We start from the raw sequence: 16,542 nt of genomic DNA, 5'->3' as shown, positions 1-16,542 counted from the left end.
AAGCACACTTTGCTTAGGAATTTCAAAGACTCATCTATAATCCGTTTCAAGGACTCGAGAGCAATTAAAATTATTAAAGGCACTTCATTTACCATTTCCAGTCCCTGAAATTTAGTATTAGATTGTACAGTTTTCTATTTTAAGTTTAAAGATTAAAAAAAAAAAAACTAGATTTCTCATTACAACAACTTTTTTTTCAATTAAAGGCAGTGCAAAAAACGAAAAAAAAAAATAGAGGTAGTGTTTTTCTTCCCCTGCACTGAACAGATTAACAGTATGCAGTAGACGCAAAGCAACACAAAAGAATTTCTAAAATTACTGTATTTGGGAAACAGCAATGTATGAAACATGTGAGTCACAAAAATTAATCTCAAGTAATGTGTTACAGAAATGTGAGAACCATGATTTTTACATTTTTGATGCAGGATGTGGCAAGGAGCTAAATTTGACACATATCGACATTTCTCCCCCTACCCCGTCCCATATGTTATAAATTAAGTTTATGATTTGTAGACACACTTTTCCCAAATTTTCAAGGTTTTCATGCACTTTAAAAAGAAATTTATTTTTTCAAGTATTTTTCTTTTTTTAAAAAGAACAAATGAGGAAATTTTCGGGAGTTGGGGGCTTTCAACAAAACGGGTGCCCTAAGCTATAGCTACACTGCTTGACAATTGCTAAGGAACAAGTGATTTGTGCAAATTTGTATCTCAACCACCTGGCCAATGGAAATAAATTCAAGTTCAGATGGCGTGGTAGACCAAGACTCGTTATCTGTATAAAAGACAGTGCATACACGCTCAAGATTCGTACGAAAGTTCACGCTGTTTGGTTTTTAACAAAATTAGTGCTGGATGTTAAAAAGAGTTTTTCTCTGAAATTCTTTTTGGTTCTTGAAATACTTAAGAGTAAAATGTCAGCAAGACATCATTTGAGTATCTACGATCATGGACGAGCGGTTGAACGACTAGAAGCAGGTCAAAAGTCACCACTGTGGTTGCTGCAATGGGTGTATTAAAAAGTACCATCTCCCGATTAAAGACGGCCGCTGAAGGTGAAAATGTTTTGTAAAAGCATGCTGGGGGTCATGGTAGGAACACCACACCTTCAGAGGATCGCTATGTAGCCCTCGCGGCAAAAAGGAACAGAAATTTCACTCTTGGACAGATAGCTGAAAATCTAACAACCACTATCGGTACGCATGTTTCTGCAAGAACCATCTCACGGCGAGTAAATAATGTCAGTTTGTATGCAAAGAAGCCCGTACGTTGCATCCAAGTTCAACCAGGCCACCGTCGAGAGAGATTACGCTGGTGTAAGGAACATGTTGGTGGGATCATCAAAATTGGTCTAGAGTGATGTTCTCTGACGAATCTCGTTTCAGTGTGACAAGTGATTCTGGTCACCAACTACTCTGGAGAGAGTGTGGAACACGTTATGCACAAAGATTTGTTTGCGAACGTGATCGGTACGGCCCAGGCGTCATGGTATGGGCAGGCATCATGCACAATGGCAGAACATCGCTTCACATTTTTGAATAAGAAAGCGATACGTCACAAATGTATTGCAGATATGTTATGCTGGACCATGTTCGTCTTTTTAAGGGGGCTGTAGGTCCAGACTTTCTCTTTATGGACGACGATACACGGCCACACTGGAGCATTGAAGTGTCAGACACACTGCAAAGTGAAAACATTCTTCGCATGCAGTGGCCTGCTTACTTTCCCGACTTAAATCCAATTGAACTTGCCTGGGAGGCTCTTGGCAAACGTGTTGCGCGAAGAACCGTCCCTCCCAAAACAGTACAAGAACTCAAATCTGCATTGAGAGAAGAGTGGGAAAACATCCCCCAAGCACTCCTCAATAATTAGTGGGGAGTATGGAAAACAGATGTAAATTACGCATCAGTGGCCCTGGTAATCATACATCATATTAAAGTACTCATGTCTCCATCATTCTGACCTAGATCATTTTTTTTTTTGTGGTTGTATGAAAATCATCAAAGTAGGATTATTTTTTTATTTTTAAGATTTTACTTCATTGATGCAGTAATATCTATTATTTTGTACTTATAATAAAGGCACATTCTTCTTTATAAATATATATTTCGTAATGTTTCTTTAATCATTATCTATTCTTAGCTATTCCAAAAAACGTAATTGTTCCTAAGCAATTGTCAAGCAGTGTAGTTTAGTTTATAGGTAAATCCATTTTTTTTAAAAAAGTCTTTGTTTCAGTTTCTAATTTGTTGAAACAATGAGTTGATTATTTTAATTTATTTTCAGCTGATTACATAGCTTGTTCAGTCGATATTTTTACTCATGTATTTGCCCTAATGGTTTTCAATTCAAAGTAGTCGTTTTCAACACATTTCAGAAACCCAGTGACAGCTTTACTCTGTTGTAATATAGTGTACGGTGCCCCCCCCCTCCCCCATCAGAGGACAGTCGCTATTCTCTACATCTTCACTTCTGAACTATTCAAAAAGAAAAAAAAAATCATGCTTTTTTCTTTTATGATTTTGGAAGATGTGTTGTTACCATGTATCGAGTTCTCCCAAGACTGGGGGGGGGGGGGGGGGCATTGCTCCCTCTCGCCCCCCCCCCATAAATCCGAACATGCCTGATTGACATGAAGCTTTTATCTCTTTTCAAAAAATATGGGTTTCTTCCCTATGTGGTATTCAATTAATATTAGTGAATTTATTGTGTACTTTTCGTTAAAAAAAAAATTATTTTAAGAAAAAAATTCATTTACTGGAATTAATTTTCATAAATGTGAACGTTAAGCTCTAGTGAGTAAGTGATACAGAAACTCTTTAGGAATGAAAATTATAACGTAACCTGGCAGCATTGAGAAGTCTATCCAGGTCCTAACCAGGTGACAACACTGCTAGATTAGGTTTGAAGCAACTATGATATTTTTAAAAGATTTTTTTAACTATTCAAAATTTTGTTTTCATTCGGACATTCTTCCCTTGTAGGATGTCTCTTCATCATACTTTTTTTTTCACTAGGATTCTTGTAGCCTCAAAACTTGTGCCTTTTACTGTAATTTGTGCATTTTTAACATTGTTTTTATTGTCATATAAGACTTGGATACATATCTTTTTTGTTGACCAGAGTGTTTTAATATTCTTTAGCCCCTGGACTCTAAATCACTTATAAAGTTGAATTTTACTAAAAATGCTGATGGAAAATATCACTGCCCTGTGCTGTTTAAAGTGTATAATGAAAATTCCCATATTGTGGCAATAAAAACAACTGGAAATGTGTTTTCCTATGAGGTAATCTTTGTTTCATATATTTGATACGAGTTGAATGCTATTTAATAAATATATGCTTGTTAAAATTCTAGTTTGATACTTTCTTGTAAAACCTTTATTTATGATTGTTGTGTATTCATAATGTGTTGATGAAAGAATATCCTAATTATTTGGTAAAAATCTTTAGAGATTGTGTATTTTGGCAAATTTTGCAATTTTAAACTTATTGCTTAATGAGACTTTCTGTCCAAATTTTCTATCAAAATCAAAGAAACAATAGATAACTACAATCAACTCTAAATAACACAAAGTTCCAAGGGACTGGATAAAACCTTCGAATTATTGGTAGTTCGAGTTATGGGAAGTACCCACAGTTTGGGGACCCAATGACAACTTCAAGATATAAGGCTTCAAGTTATCGGAAGTTGACTGTATCATTTCACTTCTTGAAAAAAACAAAAACAAAAAAAAAAAACAAATGTGTTTTGAAATGTTTAAAGCACATAAAGGGGCCCCAGAAAGGTCAGTTTAGATTACTCATACCAGCTTTAATTTTAAAAATAGACATTAAAACAAGCTGATGTGTGCATCACATGACTTTCTTTTACTCCAATTTAATGATAATAGTAGTGCCTTGAAGTAAACAAAGAATCACTTTGAATATTTTTGCTCCAAATTTATTACAAACTGAAGCCAAAAAAACGTTTTATACAGATAAATTTTTCCAATATTGGACTTTTTAATGTGATTCAATGGTAAACTCTCCAAATGTCGCAAATAGTGGCCAAAATTAAACCAAATTTTGAAAAAAGAAAAACGCCAAATTTTTTGTTGCCAAGTTAGCGAAAAAACTTGGTGACCAAAAGCTTGGCAATATGTCGCCAAGTGTTTGCCAAATTATAACACCACTTGAGTTTGCATTGATATTAACAATGATTTCCCCCCAAAAAAGGTGTAAAAGACCCTCTTAGGTACATCCAAATGCAACCAAAAGGGGAGGTGCGCAACTAGACCCTACTAGGAGTGTACGTACCAAATTTCAACTTTCTAGGACATACCGATTTAAGTTATGCAAGATACATACGCACATACAGACATCATGAGAAAACTCGTTGTAACTAATTCGGGGATCGTCGAAATAGATATTTCGGGTGTCTATACATTCTTAGACATACAGTGGCTCCCAAAAGTGTTCGTACACCTTGAAATTTTGTAGTAAAACCAAAATAACTCAAAACTGAATTCGAATATGAAGTCCAATTTTTTTTCACACCATTCCTATGTCATTCTGAATAAAACCCAGTAGTTTTTTTTAGAATATTGCCAGAATTTATTTTTGAAATTTGTTAAAAAACGAAGAGACAGAGAAAAAATACGCCACAAAAGTCATCGTACACTGAAATAGTTTCGAATAAATTCATAATAAAAATTATCACATGTGTTTTTTTTATTATTTTTGCATTGTAATGATACTGTAAAGTCATTTGCCTTTAATTTTTTGTGTATTCATTCCCTAATATTTTGCTTAATATTTTAAAATGGTAGGCATGCGTAAAAAACAACAAACACGATACGAAATTTGATTTTTTCCCTCACAGTAGCCGTAAATTGGTTTGACATGTCTCTAAATTGGTTAATTTATACCATTCTATAGTGAAGGGCTTGATAAAATACTTTAAAGTCAAGAATCGGATCGAAAAAAAGGTAAGAAAAGGTCAACTGGCAAAGTTAACAAAGAGTGATCGGAGGTTTACAGTTAAAAAAAATATGAAAAATACACATTTTAGAACTGAAAAAGTTTCTGCAGAATTGAATGAAACATTTTACGTTTAATTTTTACCTAAAATTATTCGCTAAGTTCTCTGATCAGCTAGATTAAATGGGACCGCTCCCCGCAGAAATTTTCTTGTTCGTACGAAAAACAGTAAGCTTACACTTTCCGTCGTAATATCAATAAGAAATAAGGTCAAAACGTTTTGGAACAACGTCTTACTCATAGACGAAAATAAATTTAACATTTTGTGTTAAATTGTTGTATAATTGTAAATGAAAGAAAAAAATGAGGAATTTAATCTTAAGAACTTAGTTGGATCGGTTAATCAGGACGGTGAAGGTGTTCTTGTGTGAGGGTGCATAACTGCATCAGGACTTAGAAATTTGGAATTTTTTGATGAAATAATGAATTATGCTGTTCATTTAAATATTTTAAGGAGCAATTTAAAACTATTACCCCAAAATTTGGTAATCGGAAACAACTTTGTTTTTTATCAAGATAACGATAAAAACTAACGATTCGCGTTTGGTGCCTCAAAATTTGTCCTTAAGCTTAGAAATATCTCCGCAATCGCTAGATTTAAATTTAATGGAACATATTTAGAGATATCTGGTGGCTAGATTACCAAAATACACCATTGAAACAAAAAGCGACCTAGAAACAGTAAGACTCGTAGCGCGGCTAAACACTTACTCAGAAATTGCACAAAAAAAGAAAGAAAAAACAATGAAATCTATTCCCAGACGTTTAAAAGCTGTTGTTGTTACTGCATGATATCCTACTAAATAATAACTTAGTAAAAAGTTAGATTATTTACTAATTTTTTGACATTTTTTCAAAGTGTACGAAGACTTTTGTGAGATAAATTTTCCGGCACTTTTTGGTTTTTGATTTTTTAAAAATTAAGTTTTAATGTTTTATTAAAAATTTTCCTGCAGTTTTGTTAAAAATAGATCATAGATCTTATAATAAAATACCTATTCCGAAATATTAATTCTAACCAATGGATAAGGGAATATTTCATTGAAAGTCGTAGGTGTACGAACACTTTTGGGAGCCACTGTATATCCATGTGTGGTCGAGTTGAAAAAAAAATTAACGTTCATTCAGTGGTGAGCAAAATGGATATTAAAGCCTATTTTTGGGTCAAAATTTTTTGTGAATACAATACTTCCTTTACTTCGTAAAAGGAAGTAAAAAGAGGGGGTCGGGTAGTTTGAAACCAATTTGCATTAAATTTCATTATTTTTACAGCACTAAATCCAAATATCTCGGGAATCGGCGCCCCCTCCCCCAATCCTTAGTCATGGATGTCCTAAAAATATCCAGGGCTAAAAGCCTCAAAATCATCAATTATCACTCATCGCAGGTGGTACTGAGCCACTGTAGGTGGCAAATGGGGTTGGCAAGCAGGAGGCATAGCCCCCTAGTCATAATAAAAAAGTATAAAGCCAAATTTAAAAAAAAGGTCACTCTGAATTCACACCCCAGGTCCAAAGTAATTTTTTGTGTAACTTCATTACTGTAGGTGCTATAGTTTATATCATTACTGTGCACCACATGCAAATATAAATTCATACTATGCATTATGTAAGTCAAATCATTAATTCAGATTTAAGTCTTACTTTAAATAAAAATGTATTTAAAAAAATAGGAAAAAAATCGTTTATGTTTGTTCAAAGTACATTTATTGTTATTTAAAATGTTATTTTCACTTGCGTTTACCCTTTCTTTTGCATTTATTTTAAGGCTATTGAACAGCTTAACTTGAAAACTAAAAATTTTAAAGATCTGCTCACAGATGAACCGTTTACTAGAGATGATATTATTACAATTCAAGTAAGTTCCCTTTCATCAGTTGATGTTAATTTAATTTATTTATTTTGTTTATTTTTTTAAGAAAAAGTATTTGCAAATTTGGGGTGTTAAAAGTTCAACAAAATATCTCCTAGGATCCTACTAACTTGGAGAAGTTCAACTTTAACAATTTTCATCACTTGAAGAACAAAATGACCCTTGATGATGGTAAGTTGAGCATTTGGTTGCTTTATAAATTTCTTTCAGCTTTGTCATACTTCTTGTTACAATTTGAGTTGAAAAAAATTCATGCTTAAATTTTTTTTAAACTCTTTTTTAACATTTTCATCTGTCTTATTTTTTATATCTGAAAATGATTTAGTTACAGAAAAGTAGCTTAACATGATTTATATTTCGTTAGGGCCATTATGGGATGTGAATGTCCCCTAAGTTCTAATTTATTTTATAAATCATTGATTACAATTCCTTATTTTTTTTTCATGCTGTCGAGATATTCACCCCGCCCCCCCCCCTTCCCCCAAAAGAAAAGGTGTTATTTAAAAAATACAGTGAGCACTGGATAACTGAATCAGTGGTTAATTGAATCAGCCACTTTAATGAATCAAATCCTCAAAACCAGAACGAAATCCAGCTTTTACATTAAAAAACTGCCAGATATTTGAATCAAACACGCCGCTTGAATGAATCAAGCATATGTGACTAACCACACAACATCTGGTTTCCCACAAACATGTGGTGTATCAGCGCAGTCTTTTTTTTTCTTTGCTTTCTTTTAATAATATGAGGTTTTTTTTTTGCAAATAGAGTGAAAAGAGGGGAACAGCAGGGTGTTGCTCACTTTAAGTGACAGTTTTCTCAAGAAAAGTCAAACAAAACCAGTGAGACGTAGAGAGACATGCCATCCCTGGACTTCTGTGCTCACTGGTAATGTTAGCATTGGAGCAACATAGGTACAAGTTCTGAGGATTATAGGTAGTTTTACGACATTGAAAAAAGAGGGTCAAAAATTAATTACTACCTATTTTAACATTTAATAGTTACATTTTTCTAGCAGATAAGTTAAAATTTGAATTTTGTTATTGCTTTTTCATAGCATTTTATGATAAAATTCCTTAAATAGTGAAAGAAGGAGCAATTTGATTGAATGGTATGCTTTTAAAGATACTTTATCTTTTTTGACTAAAATTTAGATAAAGTCCTCTTACATTGTATGAGGAATTCCCCATTAGAAAAAAAATAATTACACTATTTTGCTTTATTGAATTTGCCGTTTTATTGAACTGAAACTAGAACAAACATGATTCAAAGACGTGGAAATCACTGTATGCTGACCCCCCCCCCCCCCTAAAAAAAACAACCCAAAATATTTTACCTTCGTGCTTAATGGTTTTCAAAAGGTTAATGTCATAACTGACCTCTTGCACATTTTTTAATATTATCATTTTACAAATGATTCGTATAGTGCTTGAATTGCATCATTTTTCTAAAAGATGTCTATATCCTTTTTATTTGTTTATATCTTTCATTTATTACTTTGTTAATTTTTTTTCTAAAAACAGGTAACGTTTATGTTCTTTATTATATACAGTAAACTTCTGGTTTTCCACAGAATTGGTTGGCACAAGTGCTGCGGATAATAAAAATCTCGGATAAACCCCAAAAGAGTTAAAATGAGGTAAAAGTTGTTTCTTCAAAAACTTAGCTGTATTGATGCATGATACTTTCTTCATACAGAACTTAACATCAAGAAAGAGCAAGTGTATGTATGATGAAAAAAGCACCAAAAATAAATAAATAAATAATAATAATAATAATAAAACTGAGCTTAAATTAAAAAATTTACTGTCATTAGCATTTGCTTTTTACTGCAAAATACTTGTTCCCAATTGTTGTGTGACTTGCGGACAATCGGGAGTTTACTGTGGTGATTATTCACCAGTCCCCCCACCCTTTTTTTTTTCTTAAAAGATTTTTAAAGTATTTGATTGTTAGTGTTCTGGATTGCAACTGTAATTTACAGTTATTTCTTTCAGATTCTGAAAAACAACAGAATGGCGAATATCGTAATTTGAAGAGTGTTAATTCTGTTACAAAAGATGTCTTAGATGAAATTAAGAGAGAAGCAGCAAAAAAGACAGCGGTTGGTGTCCTTTTCTTTCTTGGATCACAATGTATTTTTATTTAAAACAACAAGTCTATCTCTAATATATATAGTTGGACTCGGTTAATAAGCAATGTCGAAAATCTGTGAATTGGTTTGTATCAGCCGTTATTCGAAACAACCAAGAATGAGTGATACTGTGAAAAAAATGCTAACCTGTATTTAAATAATATTTTTTACTACTATACACACATTGTGATCTATTTGTACATTCAGAAAAAAGTCACTTATTTCTTATAAATGAATGTTTTTGGAAACAGTTGGAAAGGGAAGATGATAATTGACAATCGCAGAATAGGTTGTAATCCAGGGTGGAAGATAAACAGTTTTTTCTCCATGTAAATTGAAACGTCCACTGGTAAACAAATGTACAGGCTTTATTTTTAATGCAAAATATTTCATATTTTATTCTCGATACACAATGGGACTTCTGCTACCTAACAAAATGATGAATAATTTCTGAAAAAGAAGGTCACAGTATTCAACCACAAACATTTTGAGTAAAGAGGTCAAAAATGTTTGATTGTCTTAGCTGAGACTTTCAGTTTAATGAATGTATTGTATGTAAAATTTTTAATGTAATTAAATAGCAAACCAAACTTAACAAACAAAATGTTCATTTTAGCAGTGATCTCGTATTAAACATGATTGTATGAAGAGAATTCAACTGTATCTTGTATTTACACCAAGGGCACCCATATGGGGGGGGGAGGGCAAGAGGGGGCTCAAGCCCCCCACCCCTTAGAAATGGGAACTTTCTTGCTTTTAGTACTTTTTTCTTTGCAAAAATGTAAAAATATTTCTTTTACAACCATTAATGAATAATTTATTAAAAATGTCAAACTTTAATAACTAATCTGCACTGAAATCGGTTTCTATGGGGAAAATATCCTGCTAAACCGTGGGGAAAATATCCTGCTAAACCGTGGGGAAAATATCTGAGCCCCTCCCTTACAATTTTGTATATAAGCGCCCATGATTGACACTTATGTACTCTGCAGGGCAATCCAGGCCCCTGGTTGCTGCAGCACCCACTTTGGGAACCCCTGCCCTGGCACATCATTTCAAATTTTCCCAGAGAGCTAAAAAAGTATATACATAATGAAAATTATGTTGAAAAATCACAAAAACCATGGCCACATACATGTAAATACATTAATTTTACAATATTATTTATTTAACAATATTTTACAATATTATTTATTTATAGTTAATTTACATTAATTAGCAAGGGGAGGGGTCAATTGACCCCTCCTAACCCCTCTAAATTATGGGCCTGCCCCTACCATATACTATTTTAGATGTTCTCTTGTTTCAGTCTCAACAGAAAAGTCATATCATTAACAAGAAATTAGAAAGAGGAGAGTTTTCTTTTAAGCATTAGCAAAAGCATGTTTTCTCTTTCAGATAACATTTATTTAATGCTTACATTAACGTTGTTACCTAGTAAAATGTAAAATCATCTAAGGCACAGACACAAAATACAGTGAAACCTCGCTTAACGGACACCCCTTTAAAGCGGACACCTCTCTTTACGGACAGTTTCTTTTTTTCCCGTCCCTTTTCTATGGTTAAGCCATTAAAATGCCCCTCATTAAAGCGGACACTCATTTAACCGGACACGGACACAACATTTCTTGGAAAAAAGCTCTTTCTTCTCTCATTAAAGCGGACACCGACGGACTATTTCAGCAAATCTGACTCTTTCTCCTTGAAAGAAAAAAGAGAGAGATTTATTGAACATCCTAGATTGGGGTTCACTTCCAATACAGGACTTTTTCAATAATTGATACAAAGAGAACCTGAGGTAAAAATGAGCAACACCTTTCCTCCTTCCACAATAAACCATAAAAGTTATTTACCCCATTGCGAAAATGCACAACCGGTTCAGAATCTGCCAGGAAAAAATCTGCTGAGGTGGGAAACGAATGTAGAACCCATTGTTTGGGGGTAGGGAGTACATTTTAGGCTCCTGGGGACAGCTCGGATTCCCAGAAAGGCAATTGTTGGTTATTGAGTGCAGCTTAAGTGAACAAAACACATGGTACACTGGCCGAACACCTTATCTTTCCCAAGAGTAATTAAACTGTCCGCCATGTGGTCTTCAGAGTTTACAAAAGAAAATTGGTGATTCGTTTACATATTTTTAAGTTTTATTACTGCGGCCTTTGCCGTTCTTCATCGGCGCCTTTTAATGGACGGGGCCGATGGTTGAGAAGTGATGCGTTCTTAATTCCAGTTATTGAGTTTATTTTAAAGGGAAAAAGAAAGCTGAAAATTTATGGATCAGAATAATGAGGGATCGTTGCCAAAGAAAGGGGAGGTGGAGCAGCTTCCTTGGAAGGATTATTTCATTTTAAGAGTTTTTGGAATAAGTTTTGCGTTTGACCCTGTAGTCGGGTGTGTCCTTATTCGAATCGACGTTGGAAAAAATGCCTCGCAAAGCTTTGACTTTAAAAGAAAAAATTGAGGTGCTCGAATATCACAAAAGTGAAAAATGTGGTGTAAGAAAATTAGCAGAGCATTTTAACGTAGGGAAAACACAAGCGGCAGAAATTGTAAAAAATAGAGAAAAGTTAATGAAAGCTTGGTGCAAGAATGGAAACAGCAAGCAGTACAGAATGTCATCTGAAAAGGGACCTTCATATCAAATTGATAAATGCGTGTTCGAATGGTTTTGCCAAATGCGAAGCAATCAAGTTCCCGTGTAAGGACCAATGCTGCAAACAAAAGCACTAGAAGCTGCGCAGAGCCTTGGAGTAAAGGATTTTAAAGCCTCGAATGGATGTCTTGAAAGATTTTGGAAGAGACATTCTGTTTCTTTTAATGCAATAAGTGGAGAGTCCGCTACTATAAATCCAGAAACGGTAAATGAATGGGTCAAGAAACTGTCATCCATAATTAAAGACTATGATCCCGAAAATATTTTAAATGCCGATGAAACAGGGCTTTTTTTACCGTGCATTACCTGAAAAAACCATGTGCTTTAAAGGTAAAAAATGTCATGGTGGCAAAATGTCAAAAGAGCGTTTAACGGTCTTATTATGCTCTAGTATGGATGGTGTTAAAGAGCAACCCTTAATTATAGGAAAAGCGGCAAAGCCAAGGTGCTTTAAAGGTATGAACCTGCAAAAACTTGGCTTTCAATGGAAAGCGAACAGAAAAGCCTGGATGAACATGGATTTAATGACTGAATGGCTAATGGAACTAAATAAAAAAATGAAACGTCAGAAGTGCAAAGTTCTTCTTTTTCTGGACAATGCGACCTCTCATCCAAACGTGAAACTGAGCAATGTAAATATTGTTTTTTTCCCTCCAAATGTTACATCTGTCTGCCAACCTTTGGATCAAGGTGTCATAAAAAACTTCAAAGTGTTTTATCGACAACTAATTTTAAAGCACATCGTTTCAGGTTTAGATGGAGGAAAATGTAGTGCAAGCTCGGTAAAAATCGATGTCTTACAGGCATCTTCATGGATAAATGCAGCGTGGCAAAAAGTCAAGGCGACTACAATTACCAGCTGTTTTCTAAAAGCTGGGTTCAAAAAAGGTCTACCTGTTGCTGAAGAAGGAACAGTAAATGACGAAGAACCCGTTAATGATTTAACAAAATTAATACGCCTCAGTGGTGAAAATGTTTTAATTGGCAATGAATTTGCTGAAATTGATGGTGATGTTGAATGTGAAATCAATTCCTTAGAAATGGAGGAGATAGTTGAAAGCATAACACATAACGAAACCGAAAGTGAAGGAGAAGACGACGATCCTCAGATAGTAGTGGAAGTATATTCTGAAGAAACGAAAATTAGAAGCTTACGTGATGCTCAAATATACATTGATCAACTAAGACATTTTTACACCGAAAGAAATGATGAAGTAGGGGTAAAATTACATTTTTACACCGAAAGAAATGATGAAGTAGGGGTAAAATTAACGCAAGAACTTAAAATTTATCATGAAGATATGATGAGCAAAAACTACTCAAAACAAACTTCAATTACATCTTTTTTCACGATACTGACATAGGTATGTTTTTGTATTTTCTCTGGGCGTGTTTTATAGTTTATTTCTTGAAAACCTTGAATTGAAGCATATGTAACACTTATTACATTTTGTTACTTTTCTGTAATTACAAGCATATAACTTTTGATCTCAGAATAAGTTTTCTTTTAAGAAGTGTTATTAATTATTTTGTAATAAGTAGGTTATTTAAAAGCTCGTTTTTTATTTTTTTACGTGTCCCTCGGGAAAGCGGACACCCCTTTAAACCGGACAATATTTATGTCCCCGTAGGTGTCCGTAATAGAGAGGTTTTACTGTATTAGGTTATTAAGTGGTTAAAATCAGCTGGCACAAAATTCAAAAAATGATAATCCTTCATATCTACTAGAAAAAAGCATAACTTTGTAGATGCTCTTGAATGTTCAGATACGTTGCAGAACATCTTTTTTTTTTTTTTTTTTAATGCCAAACTTTGTTTTTTATTTGGTCATTTCCAAAATGTGCTAAGTTTTTCCTTTTACATAGCATATACTGTTTTGAATCAAAACTTTATTGTTTACAGGAGCAAAAGCTTGAAGAAAAAGTAAAAGCAGATAAGTTTAATGCTGCACATTATTCCACTGGTGCTGTTGCAGCCAGTAGTACAAGTACCGCCGTTGATCCATCAACCTTTCAGGAACCTGGTAATATTTTAATTTTCAATTCAAAAATTAAACTTATTCGGATTTCAATGTTTAGGGAACTGAGTTTATCTATTAATTTCAGGAAACCTAATACAGCTATTTTGCTAAAGCTATCACTATTTAATAGAAATTCTTATATAAGTGTGCAACTGCATGCTATGTATTAACATTTGTTTTATTTAATTGTTTTACATTTGTTACAGAAGTCCACTGTTTAAAATTTTGCAATTAGCCATTCAGAAATTAAATTCATTTTGCAATTTTCCATGATAAATTTCAAGAAAATATGCACCAATGTTTTTTTTTTCTTCTCAGAATCCTAAGATATGCTTGATTCTAAATCCCTCAAGTTTTGGATATGTTTCAACGTATTTGTAATGAATCAGTTACTTAATTATGTAAGCAAAGCAGATTGCTTACAGCTATCTGAGCCCATTACTAAAAATATTTTGGCATACTATTAGCAATGATTAGGTCAATAGAAATATTTTTTCACCTGAATTAGCAGCAATTATTTTATTCATGCCTAGAAGTTTATTTATTCATTAGGTGTTATTTTTCAAAATTTGAGATGTATGAACTAAACCCTATTGACGAAAAAGATAGAAGGAAATTAAACAAATAGGTTGCCAGAAGTTTTGCAATTGGCACATTTTAGAGATTTTCTCCGGAATAAAAAAAAGTTTTAATTTTCATTCACCATTTGCATGGCAACAATATGTTCTTGTCCTTGTTGCGTCTCTTGTTCCCATGAATGCAGTATAGTTAATGATAGAGATGGTAAACAGGGGAAGAGCTTCAGGGGCCCTGCTGCTGCACACTCCCCCTCCCCCAATTGGTTTATGGATGAGCTTGTATTGTTCTGTTCAGAATTTTTCACAAGATCCCGTTTTTGCAAATTAAAATTTTTGAGAAAAATCAAATAATTTTCAAATTTCGAAACAGAAGGATCTGGCAATCATGGAACGTGTAAAAATTATCTATATTTTTGGTATTAAAGAACAATGAAAAAAGTCCAAACATTAACAAATAATTAAATAAATAAATAAGTAAACAAATAAAAATACCTAGAAAATAAAAAATATCAACAAATTTAAATTTACATATGAGGCAGTGAGAAGCAAAGGGATGCAAGTGGCAAAATTAAAAATTTGGAGATAACCAGTACAAATGGTAGGTGAACCCCTCCTCTATCTTGGGGCAAGATATAGTACTAGTAGCCTTGGTAGGTTTCAGTATACAGCTTGATTTAGAAAAAAATTTCAATGAAAGGCCTACCTAGGAAAACACATTTTACTCAAAACTTCAAAAAGTCCACTTGCATCCCTTTGGGTCTCACTACCTCATATGATGGGGGAAAAAACCTGTTGTATGTCTATAAAGACACATGATATAAGTGAAACTTTTGTATTACAAGGAAACCCTAAATTGAGGGGAGGGTTGTATTGCATGTCAATTTGATGAACTCAATCAACCAGTGACTTGTCCTAAAACCCCTCAACAAGATAAGACAATATACTTTCATTTTGGTTCCAAAAGCCCTTTGGATCCAGACTCCAGACTTGTTTCAAATACTTGTAAATGCCCTTTACTATATTCACTAGTTAGTATGTCATAATAGCAGAATTTAAAAAAAAATACTAAACACTTTTCAAAATACACTCAAAAGGACAAAATAACTTTTCAGGGTCAGAAAGGGCAATTTAAGTATTCCTTTAGTTTTCAAAAATTCCAAGAAAATGACACCACAAATGAATGGCGGGTCAAGTCATGAAGAGAATTTCTTATCATTATCTAGCTTCCAATCATAACTTTGAGTGTTGAAACATTCATATTTTTCTTGTTGGGAAAGTTTGGTTTGAAATTACTAGAACTGCACTTTTCTTCGTTTGTGTTGTCATTTTCTTGTAATTTTCAAAAACTAAAGGAATACGTAAATTGCCCTTTCTGACCCTGAAAAGTTATTTTGTCCATTTGAGTGCATTTTGAAAAGTGCTTTGTATTTTTTAAAAATTCTGTAATTTTATTTTTTTTAGTGTAAATGTATTTCGGAAACAGAATTATTTTGCCATCACGAAACTTCACCTTATTTTTTCTTATAAATGCTCGGTACTAAAAGGGAGTAACTCTCTAGGATTTATGCTTGCTAATTTCATGTTCGCTTCAGAGAAGCCTTGATTCAAAATTTTCATTATGATTGGTTTTTAACATTACTGTTGCAAAGTAACGAAATTTGTAAGAATGAGTTTTATATTTAAACATTTAATGAGGAAATTACATGAAATTTGCTATTTTGCACCCTAACCAAAATAATAATTTTATTTCTGAATTTTAATTTTTTAGCTTTAAGTTGTACCTTAAGATTAAGCAAATCATTTAGTGAAATCCTGAAGTCTCTAAGTGATCTAGTTGCTGAAATATAAGCAAAACCAGGCCTCAGATTACTCTGTGACAAACAGGCCAAGTATAATAAAAGTGCTTAAAAATAACTTATGAAAAGTTGAGTAAAATGCTCTTTCAGCAAATCTAGTAAGGTAACTAATTTCTTTAAATGAATAATAGCTCCTTGAAAAAGCTTTCCTATTAGGAACCTAATTTTTATACCTAACTTGTTTTAAATGTGAATGAATGAAATCTTTCTCTTTTATTAACTGAAACAGTTCAACATCAATCAAAATGTAGGTCTGAAGTTTAGACTCCAATTTTCTTCAACATGGTTTTCTTACACATAAAAATATGGCCACACACAGTCACAGTGGCTCAATCAGCAGAGTGCTAAGCTTTGAACCCTTTGGACTCCAGATCAAGCCCCAGCCTATATGTTGCAGTTCAGTTTTCA

At 33.4% G+C, this 16,542-nt stretch overlaps 1 protein-coding gene across 1 annotated transcript in view; it reads left to right on the top strand.

Annotated features, from left to right (window-relative positions):
- The window catches only part of LOC129233742 (RING-type E3 ubiquitin-protein ligase PPIL2-like), a 73,888-nt gene that overhangs the window by 23,010 nt on the left and 34,336 nt on the right, over nt 1-16,542 (top strand). The window contains exons 4-8 of the mRNA XM_054867718.1: nt 3,143-3,286; nt 6,789-6,878; nt 6,992-7,064; nt 8,891-8,997; nt 13,583-13,703. Coding sequence (XP_054723693.1) covers nt 3,143-3,286; nt 6,789-6,878; nt 6,992-7,064; nt 8,891-8,997; nt 13,583-13,703 — 535 coding nt within the window. The remainder of the gene's footprint in view (nt 1-3,142; nt 3,287-6,788; nt 6,879-6,991; nt 7,065-8,890; nt 8,998-13,582; nt 13,704-16,542) is intronic.

The sequence above is a fragment of the Uloborus diversus genome, unplaced genomic scaffold (genome assembly GCF_026930045.1).
Source record: "Uloborus diversus isolate 005 unplaced genomic scaffold, Udiv.v.3.1 scaffold_678, whole genome shotgun sequence".
Classification (NCBI taxonomy): domain Eukaryota; kingdom Metazoa; phylum Arthropoda; class Arachnida; order Araneae; family Uloboridae; genus Uloborus; species Uloborus diversus.
Note: the sequence above shows the minus strand (reverse complement) of the source record. Positions and strands in the feature narration are given on the sequence as shown.